Source organism: Salmo salar, chromosome 06 (genome assembly GCF_965601325.2).
Source record: "Salmo salar chromosome 06, fSalSal1, whole genome shotgun sequence".
NCBI classification, from domain to species: domain Eukaryota; kingdom Metazoa; phylum Chordata; class Actinopteri; order Salmoniformes; family Salmonidae; genus Salmo; species Salmo salar.
Genome location: NC_138296.1, coordinates 21,480,989 through 21,494,634, shown reverse-complemented (window position 1 = coordinate 21,494,634; position 13,646 = coordinate 21,480,989). Strand labels below are relative to the sequence as shown.

At 43.6% G+C, this 13,646-nt stretch overlaps 1 protein-coding gene across 1 annotated transcript in view; it reads right to left on the bottom strand.

Moving 5' to 3' along the window:
* The window catches only part of LOC106606488 (CREB-binding protein), an 82,292-nt gene that overhangs the window by 16,365 nt on the left and 52,281 nt on the right, over window positions 1–13,646 (bottom strand). Inside the window, 11 exon segments of the mRNA XM_045719878.2 lie at window positions 2,090–2,329; window positions 2,727–2,845; window positions 3,881–4,079; window positions 4,301–4,492; window positions 4,827–5,099; window positions 5,316–5,516; window positions 8,092–8,213; window positions 10,586–10,642; window positions 10,929–11,115; window positions 12,251–12,368; window positions 12,677–12,814. Of these exon segments, the coding sequence (XP_045575834.2) occupies window positions 2,090–2,329; window positions 2,727–2,845; window positions 3,881–4,079; window positions 4,301–4,492; window positions 4,827–5,099; window positions 5,316–5,516; window positions 8,092–8,213; window positions 10,586–10,642; window positions 10,929–11,115; window positions 12,251–12,368; window positions 12,677–12,814 (1,846 nt within the window).

The window sequence follows — 13,646 nt, the reverse complement described above, 5'->3', positions numbered from 1 at the left end:
AAGGACTTGGTGATGAGCGAGCCCGAAAGCGCGCCCCTCCTTTTTCTTCTTGAATGAATACGCTATTGTCCGGTTGGAATATTATCAACGTTTTATGTTAAAAATACACTAAGGATTGATTGTAAACAACGTTTGACATGTTTCTACGACCGGTAATGGAACTACTTGACTTTTCGTCTCTGGTACTGGGCTCGCGCATTATGCCTTTGGATAGTGATCTGAACACACGAACAAAACGGAGGTATTTGGACATAAATATGGATTATTTCGAACAAAAAGAACATTTCTTGTGGAAGTAGGAGTCCTCGGAGTGCATTCTGACGAAGATCAGCAAAGGTAAGAGAATATTTATAATACTAATTCAGAGTTTTGTTGATGCCAGAACTTGGCGGGTAGCTGTATAGCTTGCTTCGATGGCTGAGCTATGTACCCAGAATATTGAACAATGTGCTTTCTCCGTAAAGTTATTTTGAAATCTGACAAAGCGTTTGCGTCAAGGAGTAGTGTATCTATAATTCTTTCAATAACTGTTGTAAATTTTATCAACGTTTACGATGAGTATTTTTGTAAATTGATGTGCATTTTTGGTGGGAATACATTTTCTGAACATCATGCGCCAATGTAAAATGCTGTTTTTGGATATAAATATGAACTTTATCGAACAAAACATACATGTATTGTATAACATGAAGTCCTATGAGTGCCATCTGATGAAGATCAAAGGTTAGTGAATATTTTAGCTGGTTTTTGTGATGCATGTCCTCACTTGGAAAATGGCTGTGTGGATTTTCTTGTGAAGTTTGTCCTAACATTATCTAATGTTATGCTTTCGCCGTAAAGCCTTTTTGAAATCGGACAATGTAGTTAGATTAACGAGAGTCTTATCTTTAAAATGGTGTAAAATAGTTGATTGTTTGAGAAAACAAAATTATGAGATTTTTGCTGTTTTGTATATCGCGCCATGCTATTTCACTGGCTGTTGAATAGTGTGGGACATCACGTCCCACCTAGCCCAGAGAAGTTAAGAATGATGGAGGCCACTGAATTTTTTCGGTACCCTTCACCAGATCTGTGCCTCGACACAATCCTGTCTCAGAGCTCTACGGACAATTACCTCATGGCTTGGTTTTTGCTCTGACGTGCACTGTCAACTGTGGGACTTTATATAGACAGGTGTGTGCCTATCCAAATCATGTCCAATCAATTGAATTTTTCACAGGTGAACTCCAATCAAGTTGTAGAAACATCTCAAGGATGATCAATGGAAACAGGATGCACCGGAGCTCAATTTTAAGTCTCATAGACAAGGGTTTGAATACTTATGTAAATAAGGTATTTCAGTTTTAAAATTGTATACATTTGCAAACATTTATAAAAAACTGTTTTTGCTTTGTAATTATAGGGTGTTGTGTTTAGATTGATAAGGATTTATATTTATTTAATCAATTTTAGAATAAGGCTGTAACGTAACAAAATGTGGAAAAAGGGGTCTGAAAACTTTCTGTAGGTCATCAGCAGCAATGTGCCATGGTTTCCCACCTTGAGGGCGTCTATAGCCCAAACCTGGCTAACAGGCCCACATATCAAGGGACACAAGTTCTTCCTATTTAGGTAACTCCTGGCCCTCACGATAACCTACAGTTAGAGCTGAGAGTTTCTCCTGGTCCTAACGATAACCTAAAATTCGAGCCGAGTTTCTCCTGGCGCTAACGATAACCTACAATTAGAGCAGAGTTTCTCCTGGCCCTAACGATAACCTACAATTAGAGCTGAGTGTTTCTCTAGATCACAAACCTTGTAGTCTCCCTTCCTCCATTACTCTTCCTCCACTCCCTCAGTCTCACCTTCCTGCCACAGCAGTAGCCCAGGCTGACCATAACGGGGTCTATCTCCAGCTCAAACACAACTAACCTCCTGCTCTACTCCTCTTTCCCCCACTAACATCCCTCCCATCATCTCACCTTCCTGCCGCAGCAGTAGCCCAGGCTGACCATGACGGGGTCCATCTCCAGCTCAAACACCACTAACCTCCCGCTCTACTCCTCTTTCCCCCACTAACATCCCTCCTCCTTCCCTCCTATCATCTCACCTTCCTGCCGCAGCAGTAGCCCAGGCTGACCATGACAGGGTCTATCTCCAGCTCAAACACCTCGGCCAGCTTGGAGCAGTACTTGTAGACGCGGGACGTCTTGCGGTTGTAGATCCAGGCGTTGTTGAACATGACCCAGATGTCTTCCACGTACTGCCAGGGTTCCTGGTACTGACCTGTGTCTAGCTTACGCTTTATAGTGGACAGGTCCATAGGTTTCTTCACTATGTCAAAGTAGTCCTGAAGGGGGGAGGAGGGGAATGGTTAGAAGAGAGTTAAGTGGTACTGACAGTACAGTCACAGGAATCAGCGTTGCAATGTGTCAAGACAAATTACATGAACATGGTTGAGAGTGCTTTATCATTCACTATCAAGCTTCAGGACAATCAATGAAATGTGGCTGTGAGAGAGCTTCACTGATAGCTCTGACCAGAATGATATGGACATGGTTATGAGAGAGATCCTTAATCCTTATTGAGCCTCGGCTATATCTATGAAATCTGTAAAGAATTGAGTACCGAGTTAATTTGTCATTTGTTTTCATATCAATACATGACTAGGCATAACCAATCAAGAGAGACACTCTCAGGGTGTACGACTATCTAAGTGTGTGTACATGAAGTGTGTGTGTACTCACAGGGATGCCCAGCAGCATGGGGTCGACAGGCTGTCTGAAGGGCAGAGACTCTGGGTCCTGTCTGTAGAGGGCCTCTAGTGTGGGCATCAGGGCCTGGCGCAGCTCCTCTGGCTTAAAGACTGCAGGGAGGACAGAGCGGTCAGGGCTCTATTCAAATCAATCATGTACAACATCATACAAATCTATCATGAAGAACAAAAAGTATAATCTGTCATGTGGAAAAGGGGCATCGTGAAGGCTCTATTTATTCTATTTCTATCTGACATTCAGAACGCTTCAGTGTCTTCACAGGGTCAGTTATCATGTCATATTGACAGAGTTGTTGTGAAGATGGGGAGAGAGGTATGTCTTGTAAAAAGATGCTCTGTGTTTTTGACAAAGGTCAACTGTCCTAGTTGTTCAGGCTCTGGTCTCAGCTCATCTTGATTACTGTCCGGTAATATGGTCGAGTGCAGCAAAGAAAGACCTGGCAAAGTTGCAGCTGGCTCAGAGCAGCATACACAGAACAAATATCAACAACATGCATGATAGTCTTTGATGGTTGAGGAGAAATGATCTTCTAGTCTTTTTAAGAAACGTGTTGAAAATGCCTAACCACTTGTATAATCTATTGCATACACTACAAAACTAACATACCACACCACACACACCACTATGGGTTTCTTCACAGCACCCAAACCAAAAACAGATTGAATGTGTGGCTCAGTTATGCATAGAGCCGTCTCATAGTGGAATGCTCTGCCGCCAGAGGTTGCTCTCTTAGCTTTAAAAACAGAACATATTGAATCACAGCACCTCTCCTCTAAAGATCTCATTAAATGGATATAAGAATATAGTGTTTAAATAGCATGTCTCTTGGCGTCTTTCCAATATAAAACTCTTATTTTATTTGTATTTTTTATTGTAATATCTTCTGTTCTTGTCCATTACGGTTCTGTACTTTGTCATGTATTTGTACGTTTCATGTGGACCCCGGGAAAAGTAGATGCTACATTTGCAGTAGCTAATGGGGATCTTAATAAACTAAGGGTAAAGGCAAGGACTGACATAACTGGCTGAAGAGCTGCAATAAGATAGGACCAGCTGGGGAAAAACTACTAGTCATTGGATAAACTCCTGGCCCCGGCTAGTTTTACACAAAACCAGGTCCTCACTTTTTTTGCGGTTCTGGGTGGGGGAGGTGGATGCTGCCGTGCCGTTGGCCCTGCCCTCCTCCTCCTCCTCTTTGGGTTCCTTCTTAATCTCCGGCTTCTTCTCCTCCTTTGTCTCCATTGGCTCCTGCTTAGGCTCCGCCCCGTCTGGCTCCTCCTCCTTGACCGTGAGGGGTTTGGTGTCTTTTGGGTCTTCGTCCTGCTGTGGGGCGCAGATACATTTAGAGGGTGCACTTAGACAAATCTGTAGGACCCTACGTTTTGAAAGATGGAGGGCAACGTGGCCACTGTACCAGATTAACAAGATGAGTTCATATGAATTTTAATACTTCCATCCAAGAGCACTTGCATTCATAATGTACATATAAATAGAAAGCTCTGGTTGGTCAAGCGTCTTGTAGGACTACAAGTTTAAGTCCTCACCTCCATTTTGAAGTCGCTGGGCTGCTTTTTCCCCGAGCCACAGTCGTCGTCCTCGTCCTCGTCATCCTCGTCTTTGAGCTCAGCTTTGTGCTCCGTTTGGGCCATGTCTGGTGGGGTCTGTTGGGAGTGGACCTCTGCCACCGAGCCTGGGGTGGGCATGTGGTTATCTATACTGGCTGGCGCCTGGGACAGCTAGAGGGGGAAAATTTGAGAATAACCCTTCAAAGCAAAGGCTGGGTGCTGGCTATAACTGTTGACTGGCACAACAACAAGTCATTAAGAGCTGGCATGTAAAAGAAACACCATAGTGTTAATAAAGCTTTAGTATCACTCCAAGCATGCTGTTCCTTCAATAGACCTTTTTAAATGTGGAAAAGCTGTGACAGTAACAAAAGGCTGCTTTAAAAAGAGCATCTACTCTGGGCCCTAGTGAAAGAATATAACTAGCCATGAATTCTCCTCGTCAGTTCACCAGGTCAGGATAACTCCCTATAAGAGTGTTGTGGAACCTAAGCAGGTATTTTACCGGCGTGCTGGGGGGCTGCACTGAGCTGGGCTGCGTCTGGCTGGGGGTCCCCGGCTGCTGATGCTGCAGGGGCGTGAGCGGCTGGGAGGGGGCAGCAGGGGACTGCATGCCCAGGTTCGAGGGGGGCCGGGCGGGGAGGCCGCCGCTGGGGACGTGAGTGGGGGTGGAGGACGGTGAAGGCTGAGCCTGGGGGGGTGGGTGGGAGTGGGGGTGCTGGAGCTGCTGCAGGTTAGCCGAGGCGTTGGGTGGAGGGGTGGCACGGGGCAGGGGGGGCTGGGATACAGAAGTTACAGTTAAAGCTCCATCTACTATTACATATTCACAGTGTTACAAACCTACCCACTCAGACACATACATATTCTAACACTACACTTATATTGACAACCATGAACACATACAAAGCAGCTTCTTCAAATATGATCAAACCAACAGCAGAGATTATCAATGCAACAGATCACAAGCCCCATCTGTGTGAGTCTCCCTCCTCACCTGAGTGACAGCTGCCTGTGCTTGCGGCTGGCCGAGGGAGCCCAGGTTGTTCATAATCATTCCCCCGCCAGGGGCGGTGTTGGGAGAGAACTGGCTCTGGGGCATGAACTGGCTCTGATTGGCTGTCTGTCCCACCATGCTGTTGGCGTGCTGTCCCATCATGCTTTGCACCTGGGGCATCCTGGATGGGGACATGCCCATCTGGGGAAAGGAGAAGAAAAACAGACACATTAGAGAGAGGAAACCTCTATCTTGCATTGAGACCTTGCCAAGAATAACTTCGCATCTAAATGAGATCAGAGCTGGGTTCAAATACCATTTAAAATTAATTATTTTTTCAACTTCAGCTGTGCTTAATTGAGGTTGCCGGGTGAAATGGAACCAATAGAATAGTCAAAAGTGCAAACCCCACCCACCTGTTACTCCAGGCGGGCTAAAGGAAATGCTCAACTTTTTTTTAAAGATGTAGAAAAGTATTTAAACCCAGGTCTGAATGATACACAATAACACACACGCCACCAAGACAATACTCCTTATGAAAGGCCTGAGGCATAATAAACTAACAGTGTGCTGATTAAAAACCAGAAGGAAGAGAGGCAGCAACAACCAGAAGTAGATAAACATTAAACAGTACAGAACCATAAACAGTAAAAATCCAACCCAACTCATTTATGACATATACAATGCTCAACCACTTTCCCAGTAGAAACAAGGACAGGGTACATTTATTTGAATTCATTTATTTTGACAGCACCTTTTAATTTTAATAAAACCTTCCATACATATTTGCCCACTGTAGATGTGCTCAGAAAGTGACATTTTGGACCTGAATGCCAAAACATTCAAGAGATAAAGTTGCTCAAAGTTCACCTATTTTGCATAGCCCACCATACAAGCATTTCACAACACCAGCAATAACATCTGCTAAATATTTGGTTTGACGAGACATCCATGTCTTCATCACTGGAAAAGATAAAGGGTTCAGAGTGATGATATTTAAAAGCTTACCAAACTATTTATAATTTAAAAAAAGTGTTTATAATATATTTTCTTAAACATTAAAACATCAATTACCTAAAAACGCTTAAACTCAGATTTTCTTCTCTCATATTCACATGTAGCTTAGACCCTATTTTACATTATCTGAGGTTTGTGTGTGGTGCCCACCATTGGTTGAAACAACATGCTCTTGAATACAGGGTGGTTGTCTTGTTTTGGCTGATAAATGTACTAAAATGGGAATCAAATTGAAATGTAAAAAATGGTACCACAAAGACAGTTGGAGGTCCACACAGAGAATGTTGAATGGGAATATGTTGTTTTAAAGTATTCTTGTCAATCTTCCATAGGAAACCTACTGAAATCATAGAAATACAGATAATAGAATAGAATGACCATTTCAGCTGACATTCGACGGTGGGTGGACCGGCCGCAATCTTTGTGGTAGTAATTAAGAGTTAAAATGTCAATTACATTTAAATTTCAATGGTGTACCAGCTAAATCGCAGTGGTCTGAAGGGATAGGTCCATTCAAATAATTATTTTTATACGATTGAAATGACACCCACCCTGTATTCAAGGCCATGTTGTCTCTCAACACAAAAACCTCATATGATGTAAAGTAGGGTCTAAGCTACAACACGGACAGCAATATTCAAACCTTGTCGCAGATTTTTTTTTAAAGCAGATTCAAGTCAGGACAGACTACACCACTCACAAACCCTCTTGGAAAGCCATTTTGGTGGGTCTTTTGCATAAAAATCAGTGTAATTGTCCCATAGAAAAACAAAACCCTGTCCCAGGGTTTTCAGAAGATTGAGGTGAGTTAGTGTAACTATTTAACTGGTCTTTGCCCCTTCCATATTTATTTTGATCCCAACAACCTCCCCAGTCACTGCTGATAATAACCATTACCCATAAAAGTATGCTGACACCACAATACTTCAAAGCACAAAGGGATCAACAACATTGGATTCACTCCATATTACTGGGCTGTATGACAAAGTGAGAAGAAGCCTGTGTTAAATCCATTCCGAATCATCCATTCTGTAAACAACATTGCAAGACAACACTTTTTGGCCTAAATTAAAAGCTACAGGGTTGGGTGAAACCCTCTCCATTTTGAAGTATTGTGGGGGCAGCATCATGTTACAGGTATGCTTGTCACCGGCAGGGAATGGGGAGTTTGTCAGGATCAAAAGAAATATGAAAGGACCAAAGCCCAGGTAAAAAGTTAAGAGGACAACCCGCCACAGTTTTACTTTTCAGCTAGTTTTTATAACTTTCTTTCACTTTGAAAATGTGGAGTAGTTCGTGTAGAAATAAAATCGAATTTAATCCCTGTTTAAAACACTCAAGGAGGTGTAGACTTTCTATAGACTCTAGTAAAACAGAGAGAGAGAGGGAGCAAGACGGGGAGAGGAAGTGAGAGAGGGAGCAAGACGGGGAGAGGAAGTGAGAGAGGGAGCAAGACGGGGAGAGGAAGTGAGAGAGGGAGCAAGACGGGGAGAGGAAGTGAGAGAGGGAGCAAGACGGGGAGAGGAAGTGAGAGAGGGAGCAAGACGGGGAGAGGAACAGAGAGGGAGCAAGACGGGGAGAGGAACAGAGAGGGAGCAAGACGGGGAGAGGAAGTGAGAGAGGGAGCAAGACGGGGAGAGGAAGTGAGAGAGAGGAAGACGGGAAGAAGAAGTGAGAGAGAAGAGGAGAAAGTGAGAGAAGGAGATACAGAAGGAAGGAAAGAGTTAAGTGGGGCATAGAGGGAGCATGGAGGTCTCACCGCTGGGACAGAGCTCATGTTCATCTGCTGCGAGTGGTTCATGGGCGAGGCGGCGCGGGCCCCCATGGGCGCCTGGGACATCTGCACGTTCTGCATCGCCATGGGGTTGAACTGATTGATTCCTGTGTGGGAGAGGAGAAGCACACACAAACATACAGTTCACACACACAGGATAAGTGTTGTCTACAATACACAGATGTTGTCATTAACCTGTTAGGGCTAGGGGGCAGTATTGACACGGCTGGATAAAAAAACATACCCGATTTAATCTGGTTACCACTCCTACCCAGTAACTAGAATATACATATACTTATTACATATGGATAGAAAACACCCTAAATTTTCTAAAACTGTTTGAATGGTGTCTGTGAGTATAACAGAACTCATTTGGCAGGCAAAACCCTGAGACATTTTCTGACAGGAAGTGGATACCTGATGTGTTGTATTACCTTTAAACCTATCCCATTGAAAAACACAGGGGCTGAGGAATATTTTGGCACTTCCTATTGCTTCCACTAGATGTCACCAGCCTTTACAAAGTGTTTTGAGTCTTCTGGAGGGAGATCTGACCGAACAAGAGCCATGGAACGGTGATGTCCCATTAGACACCTGGAGCGCGAGTTCATGTTGGGTACCCTCGTTCCAATACGTTATAAAAGAGTATGCATTCGTCCACCTTGAATATTATTCATGTTCTGGTTAAAAAAGGCCCTAATGATTTATGCTATACAACGTTTGACATGTTTGAACGAACGTAAATATATTTTTTCCCCTCGTTCATGACGAGAAGTCCGGCTGGCTTAGATCATGTGCTAACAAGACGGAGATTTTTGGACATAAATGATGAGCTTTTTTGAACAAAACTACATTCGTTATGGACCTGTGATACCTGGAAGTGACATCTGATGAAGAGAATCAAAGGTAATGGATTATTTACATAGTATTTTCGATTTTAGATCTCCCCAACATGACGTCTAGTCTGTATCGCAACGCGTATTTTTCTGGGCGCAGTGCTCAGATTATTGCAAAGTGTGATTTCCCAGTAAGGTTATTTTTAAATCTGGCAAGTTGATTGCGTTCAAGAGATGTAAATCTATAATTCTTTAAATGACAATATAATATTTTACCAATGTTTTCTAATTTTAATTATTTAATTTGTGACGCTGACTTGACTGCCGGTTGTTGGAGGGAAACGATTTCCTCAACATCAATGCCATAGTAAAACGCTGTTTTTGGATATAAATATGAACTTGATAGAACTAAAAATGCATGCATTGTCTAACATAATGTCCTAGGAGTGTCATCTGATGGAGATTGTAAAAGGTTAGTGCATCATTTTAGCTGGTTTTATGGTTTTGGTGACCCTGTCTTTGAATTGACAAAACATTACACACAACTCTTGTAAATGTACTGTCCTAACATACTCTAAATTTATGCTTTCGCCGTAAAACCTTTTTGAAATCGTAAAACGTGGTTAGATTAAGGAGATGTTTATCTTTCAAAGGGTGTAAAATAGTTGTATGTTTGAAAAATTTGAATTTTGACATTTATTTGGATTCAAATTTGCCGCTCTTGAAATGCACCTGCTGTTGATGGAGTGCACCACGGGTGGCACGCTAGCGTCCCACCTAGCCCATAGAGGTTAATAATCCTATCTGATGAGCAGGTGAAGGAGCCACTGAGTCAGTTAGGTGCTAAGTCATAACTTTTCACAAATTTGTTAATTTCCTGTTAGTGTTTCCACTATAATTTGTTTTGCGGTGGAAAAAGTCAAAGGGGCGGGGGGTGCCACCCCAGGATATTTTTTGTAGAATGACTAATGTCATTTACAGTGACTTTAAAAATACATTCTACTCCAAAATTGTGCAGACACCATGATGAGCCCAATAGCATATTGGTAAAAACATATACATAGCACCATTCCATATTATCAGGCAGGTGTTTTATTAGCAATAAGCAAGGTTTTTTCTGGATCAAAAAGTGGCTACTTTTTTCCCCAAGGAGCCAAGAGAAAAAATGTACAATTATAAAGCAATTCTTTCAGCAAATCTACACATTTTGTCATGGAGCTGACAGAACATGTTGCTGCGTGAAAGCTAATTTATTGCAATTCTACTCATTTTGCCATGACTAATTCTGTGTTCTTGTGCAAAAATCGGGGCCCCTGGGCATATGCCCCGCATGCCCGGTCAGTAATTCAGCCATTGCAAAAGTACTCCAAAATTCATTGTTTATTTTATTGGTTTCATTCTTTTAGCTTTTTAAATGAATACAGAAGAAACACTGGCTCTAATTATGTAAATAAACATTTATGGAGAAACAGTTTCTGAATAAACCATTTACACATTGGGAGTATTTACCCTTTACTATGTTAGTGATTATAGTATATAATCAACTGGCTACCCGGGGGGTTGACAGTCACTGAGCAGTTGACTGTGTCTGGATGAAAGGAGGATGAGAAACAAGTGTTGAAGTGTAGGAGAAGGACTGGTACCTTGAGACACCTGCATGCGAGGCATGATCTGATTTGGCACGTTGGGCACAGATCCATCTGAAAGAGAGGAGGATGAGAGGTGGTCAACATGTCATATACCAAAGCTTCCAAATTAGCTAATTACAGCGCAAACACCTACTTCAACCAAACATATCATTATCCTGTTATAGGCCCAAATGCTAACTTACACTTAAGTCAAATTTCCACTGTTAATGCATGACTGATAAAAAGAAGGGTTGGCCCCACACATGGTAATAGGATGATAATAAACATAAGTGATTATGTTGCTCCCTCCTTCAATAGAGGGAGGGGTCTCCAGAGGTTCAGGGAGGAGGGTACTCACTGGCTGGCCGTGGGGACTGGCCAGGACCCATGGAGTTCGGCTGAGGGGGCATGCCAGGCTGCTGCTGGGCCCCTGGGCCCCCCACTGCCATGGGGCCAGGCTGCTTCTGGAGCCGCGAGCGCCTCTTCTCCTCCAACTCCTTCTGGATCTTATAGATCTTCTCTGCCAGGAAGTGGTAATACTCGTCCTGCAGAAATTGACAACACGAGATTAGAAATAACGTATACTGAACAAAAATATAAACGCAACATGTAAAGTGTTGGCCCCATGTTTCATGAGCTGAAATAAAAGATCCCAGAAATGTTCCATACGCACAAAAAGCTTATTTTCCTCAAATTTTGCGAACAAATGGGTTTACATCCATGTTGGTGAGCATTGCTCCATTGCCAAGATAATCCATCCACGTGACAGGTGTTCCATATCAAGAAGCTGATTAAACAGTATGATCATTACACAGGTGCACCTTGTGCTGGGGACAATAAAAGGTCACTAAAATGTGCCGTTTTGTCACACAACACAATGCCACAGACGTCTCAGGTTTTGAGGGAGGGTACAATTGGCATGCTGACTGCAGGAATGTCCACCAAAGCTGTTGCCAGAGAATTGAAATTCATTTCTCTACCATAAGCCACCTGTCGTTTCAGAGAATTTGACAGTACGTCCAACCGCCCTTACAACCGGAGACCACGTGTAACCACGTCAGCCCAGGACCTCCACATCCGGCTTTTTCACCTGCGGGATCATCTGAGACCAGCCACCTGCACAGCTGATGAAACTGATGAGTATTTCTGTCTGTAATAAAGCCCCTTTTTGGGGAAAAACTAAATTTGATTGGCTGGGCCTAGTTCCCCAATAGGTGGGCCTATGTCCTATGCCAGGCCCACCCATGTCTGCTCCCCTGCCTAGTCACTTGAAATCCATAGATGAGGGCCTAATTTATTTATTTAAATTGACTGATTTCCTGATTTGAACTGTAACTCAGTAAAACAGCTGAAATTGTTGTATGTTGCATTTATATTTTTGTTGAGCATATATTTTGTTTACTATATTGAATGTTATATCAGCTACTTCAAGTGCACACTAAGGGAGAAGGGTGGAGATTGGAATGCAGCCTATGTTGGCGTTTCAAGCAGTAGTGAGTTCATCACAGGAGGTTGGTGGCACCTTAATTGGGGGAGGACAGGCTCTTGGTAATGGCTGGAGCGGAATGGTATCAAATACATCAAACACATAGCTTCAATGTGTTTGATGCCATTCCATTTGCTCGGTTCCAGCCATTATGAGCTGTCCTCCCCTCAGCAGCCTCCACTGAAGTTCATTACCCTGCTGTTGGCAGACTGGTACATGTCCCCTTCCACCTTCCTAGCGTACGCCACCAGGTTCTCCATCCGCCGATCCTTCAGTGCTGCGGGGTCTGGGGTGGGGAATATGGCTTGTACTCTGGAGGAGGACAGGGAGAAGAAGGAAGGGATGGTGGAGGGAAAGTGGGACAGCATAAAGGGAGAATTAAAGAGTGAGTTGAGGTAGCGGCAACCTCAATCAGAAAATTGCTTTTCCTTTCATAACACTGATCTGAACGGGCGAGGTAAGTGAACACAGTGGGCCAATCCCAAATCAACTCCTATACCCTTAGCCCTATGGTGGCAAAACCATGTGGGTTATCCACCTATTAAACCCCGATAGATTCATGGTCATTGAGGAGAAAAAACATTGAAGGAAGAGAATGCAAGCATCTTGGTGGTACTTACAGTTTGTGCACCAGGTGGGTGCGTAGGTCCTGAGTGACGTGCTCGTGCCACGTCTTCCTCACCCCCGAGGCAGAGAGAGGGTTGGCGCCCGGCAGGTTGCCCATGCCCCCCATGCCCAACCCGTCTGGCATCAACTGACTGGAGGACGAAGAGAGGAGAGCAAGACCGCTTAGGAAACATGTCATCATAAGAGTAACACCAAGGTAACTATGAGAGAATAACTTGTGTAATGCTGTGTCAAGTAACTGAGTAGATAGTGGCATTGTAAATCAGGGATTTAACCCCAATTTCAGCCTTTTCCCAACCCTTTTATATATTCAAACAACGCATTCAGGTGAGAAGTGGTGGGGAATTGCTCTTAAATATTCATTTTGGGGTTGGGTAAACAGTTGTACCTGATCCCAACACTTTCTCACTAAAGTATACTTACCAGAAATCCACTGGCACGCTCTGATAACATTGTGTGCATTGCGAGCAAAAATGGCTCTGCCCTGTTAACTCAGTGGTGAGTTCCTGACATCCATCTGCCCTGTTAACTCAGTGGTAAGGTGGGGAGTTCCTGACATCTATCTGCCCTGTTAACTCAGTGGTAAGGTGGGGAGTTCCTGACATCTATCTGCCCTGTTAACTCAGTGGTAAGGTGGTGAGTTCCTGACATCTATCTGCCCTGTTAACTCAGTGGTAAGGTGGTGAGTTCCTGACATCCATCTGCCCTGTTAACTCAGTGGTAAGGTGGGGAGTTCCTGACATCTATCTGCCCTGTTAACTCAGTGGTAAGGTGGGGAGTTCCTGACATCTGCCCTGTTAACTCAGTGGTAAGGTGGTGAGTTCCTGACATCCATCTGCCCTGTTAACTCAGTGGTAAGGTGGGGAGTTCCTGACATCTATCTGCCCTGTTAACTCAGTGGTAAGGTGGGGAGTTCCTGACATCTGCCCTGTTAACTCAGTGGTAAGGTGGTGAGTTCCTGAC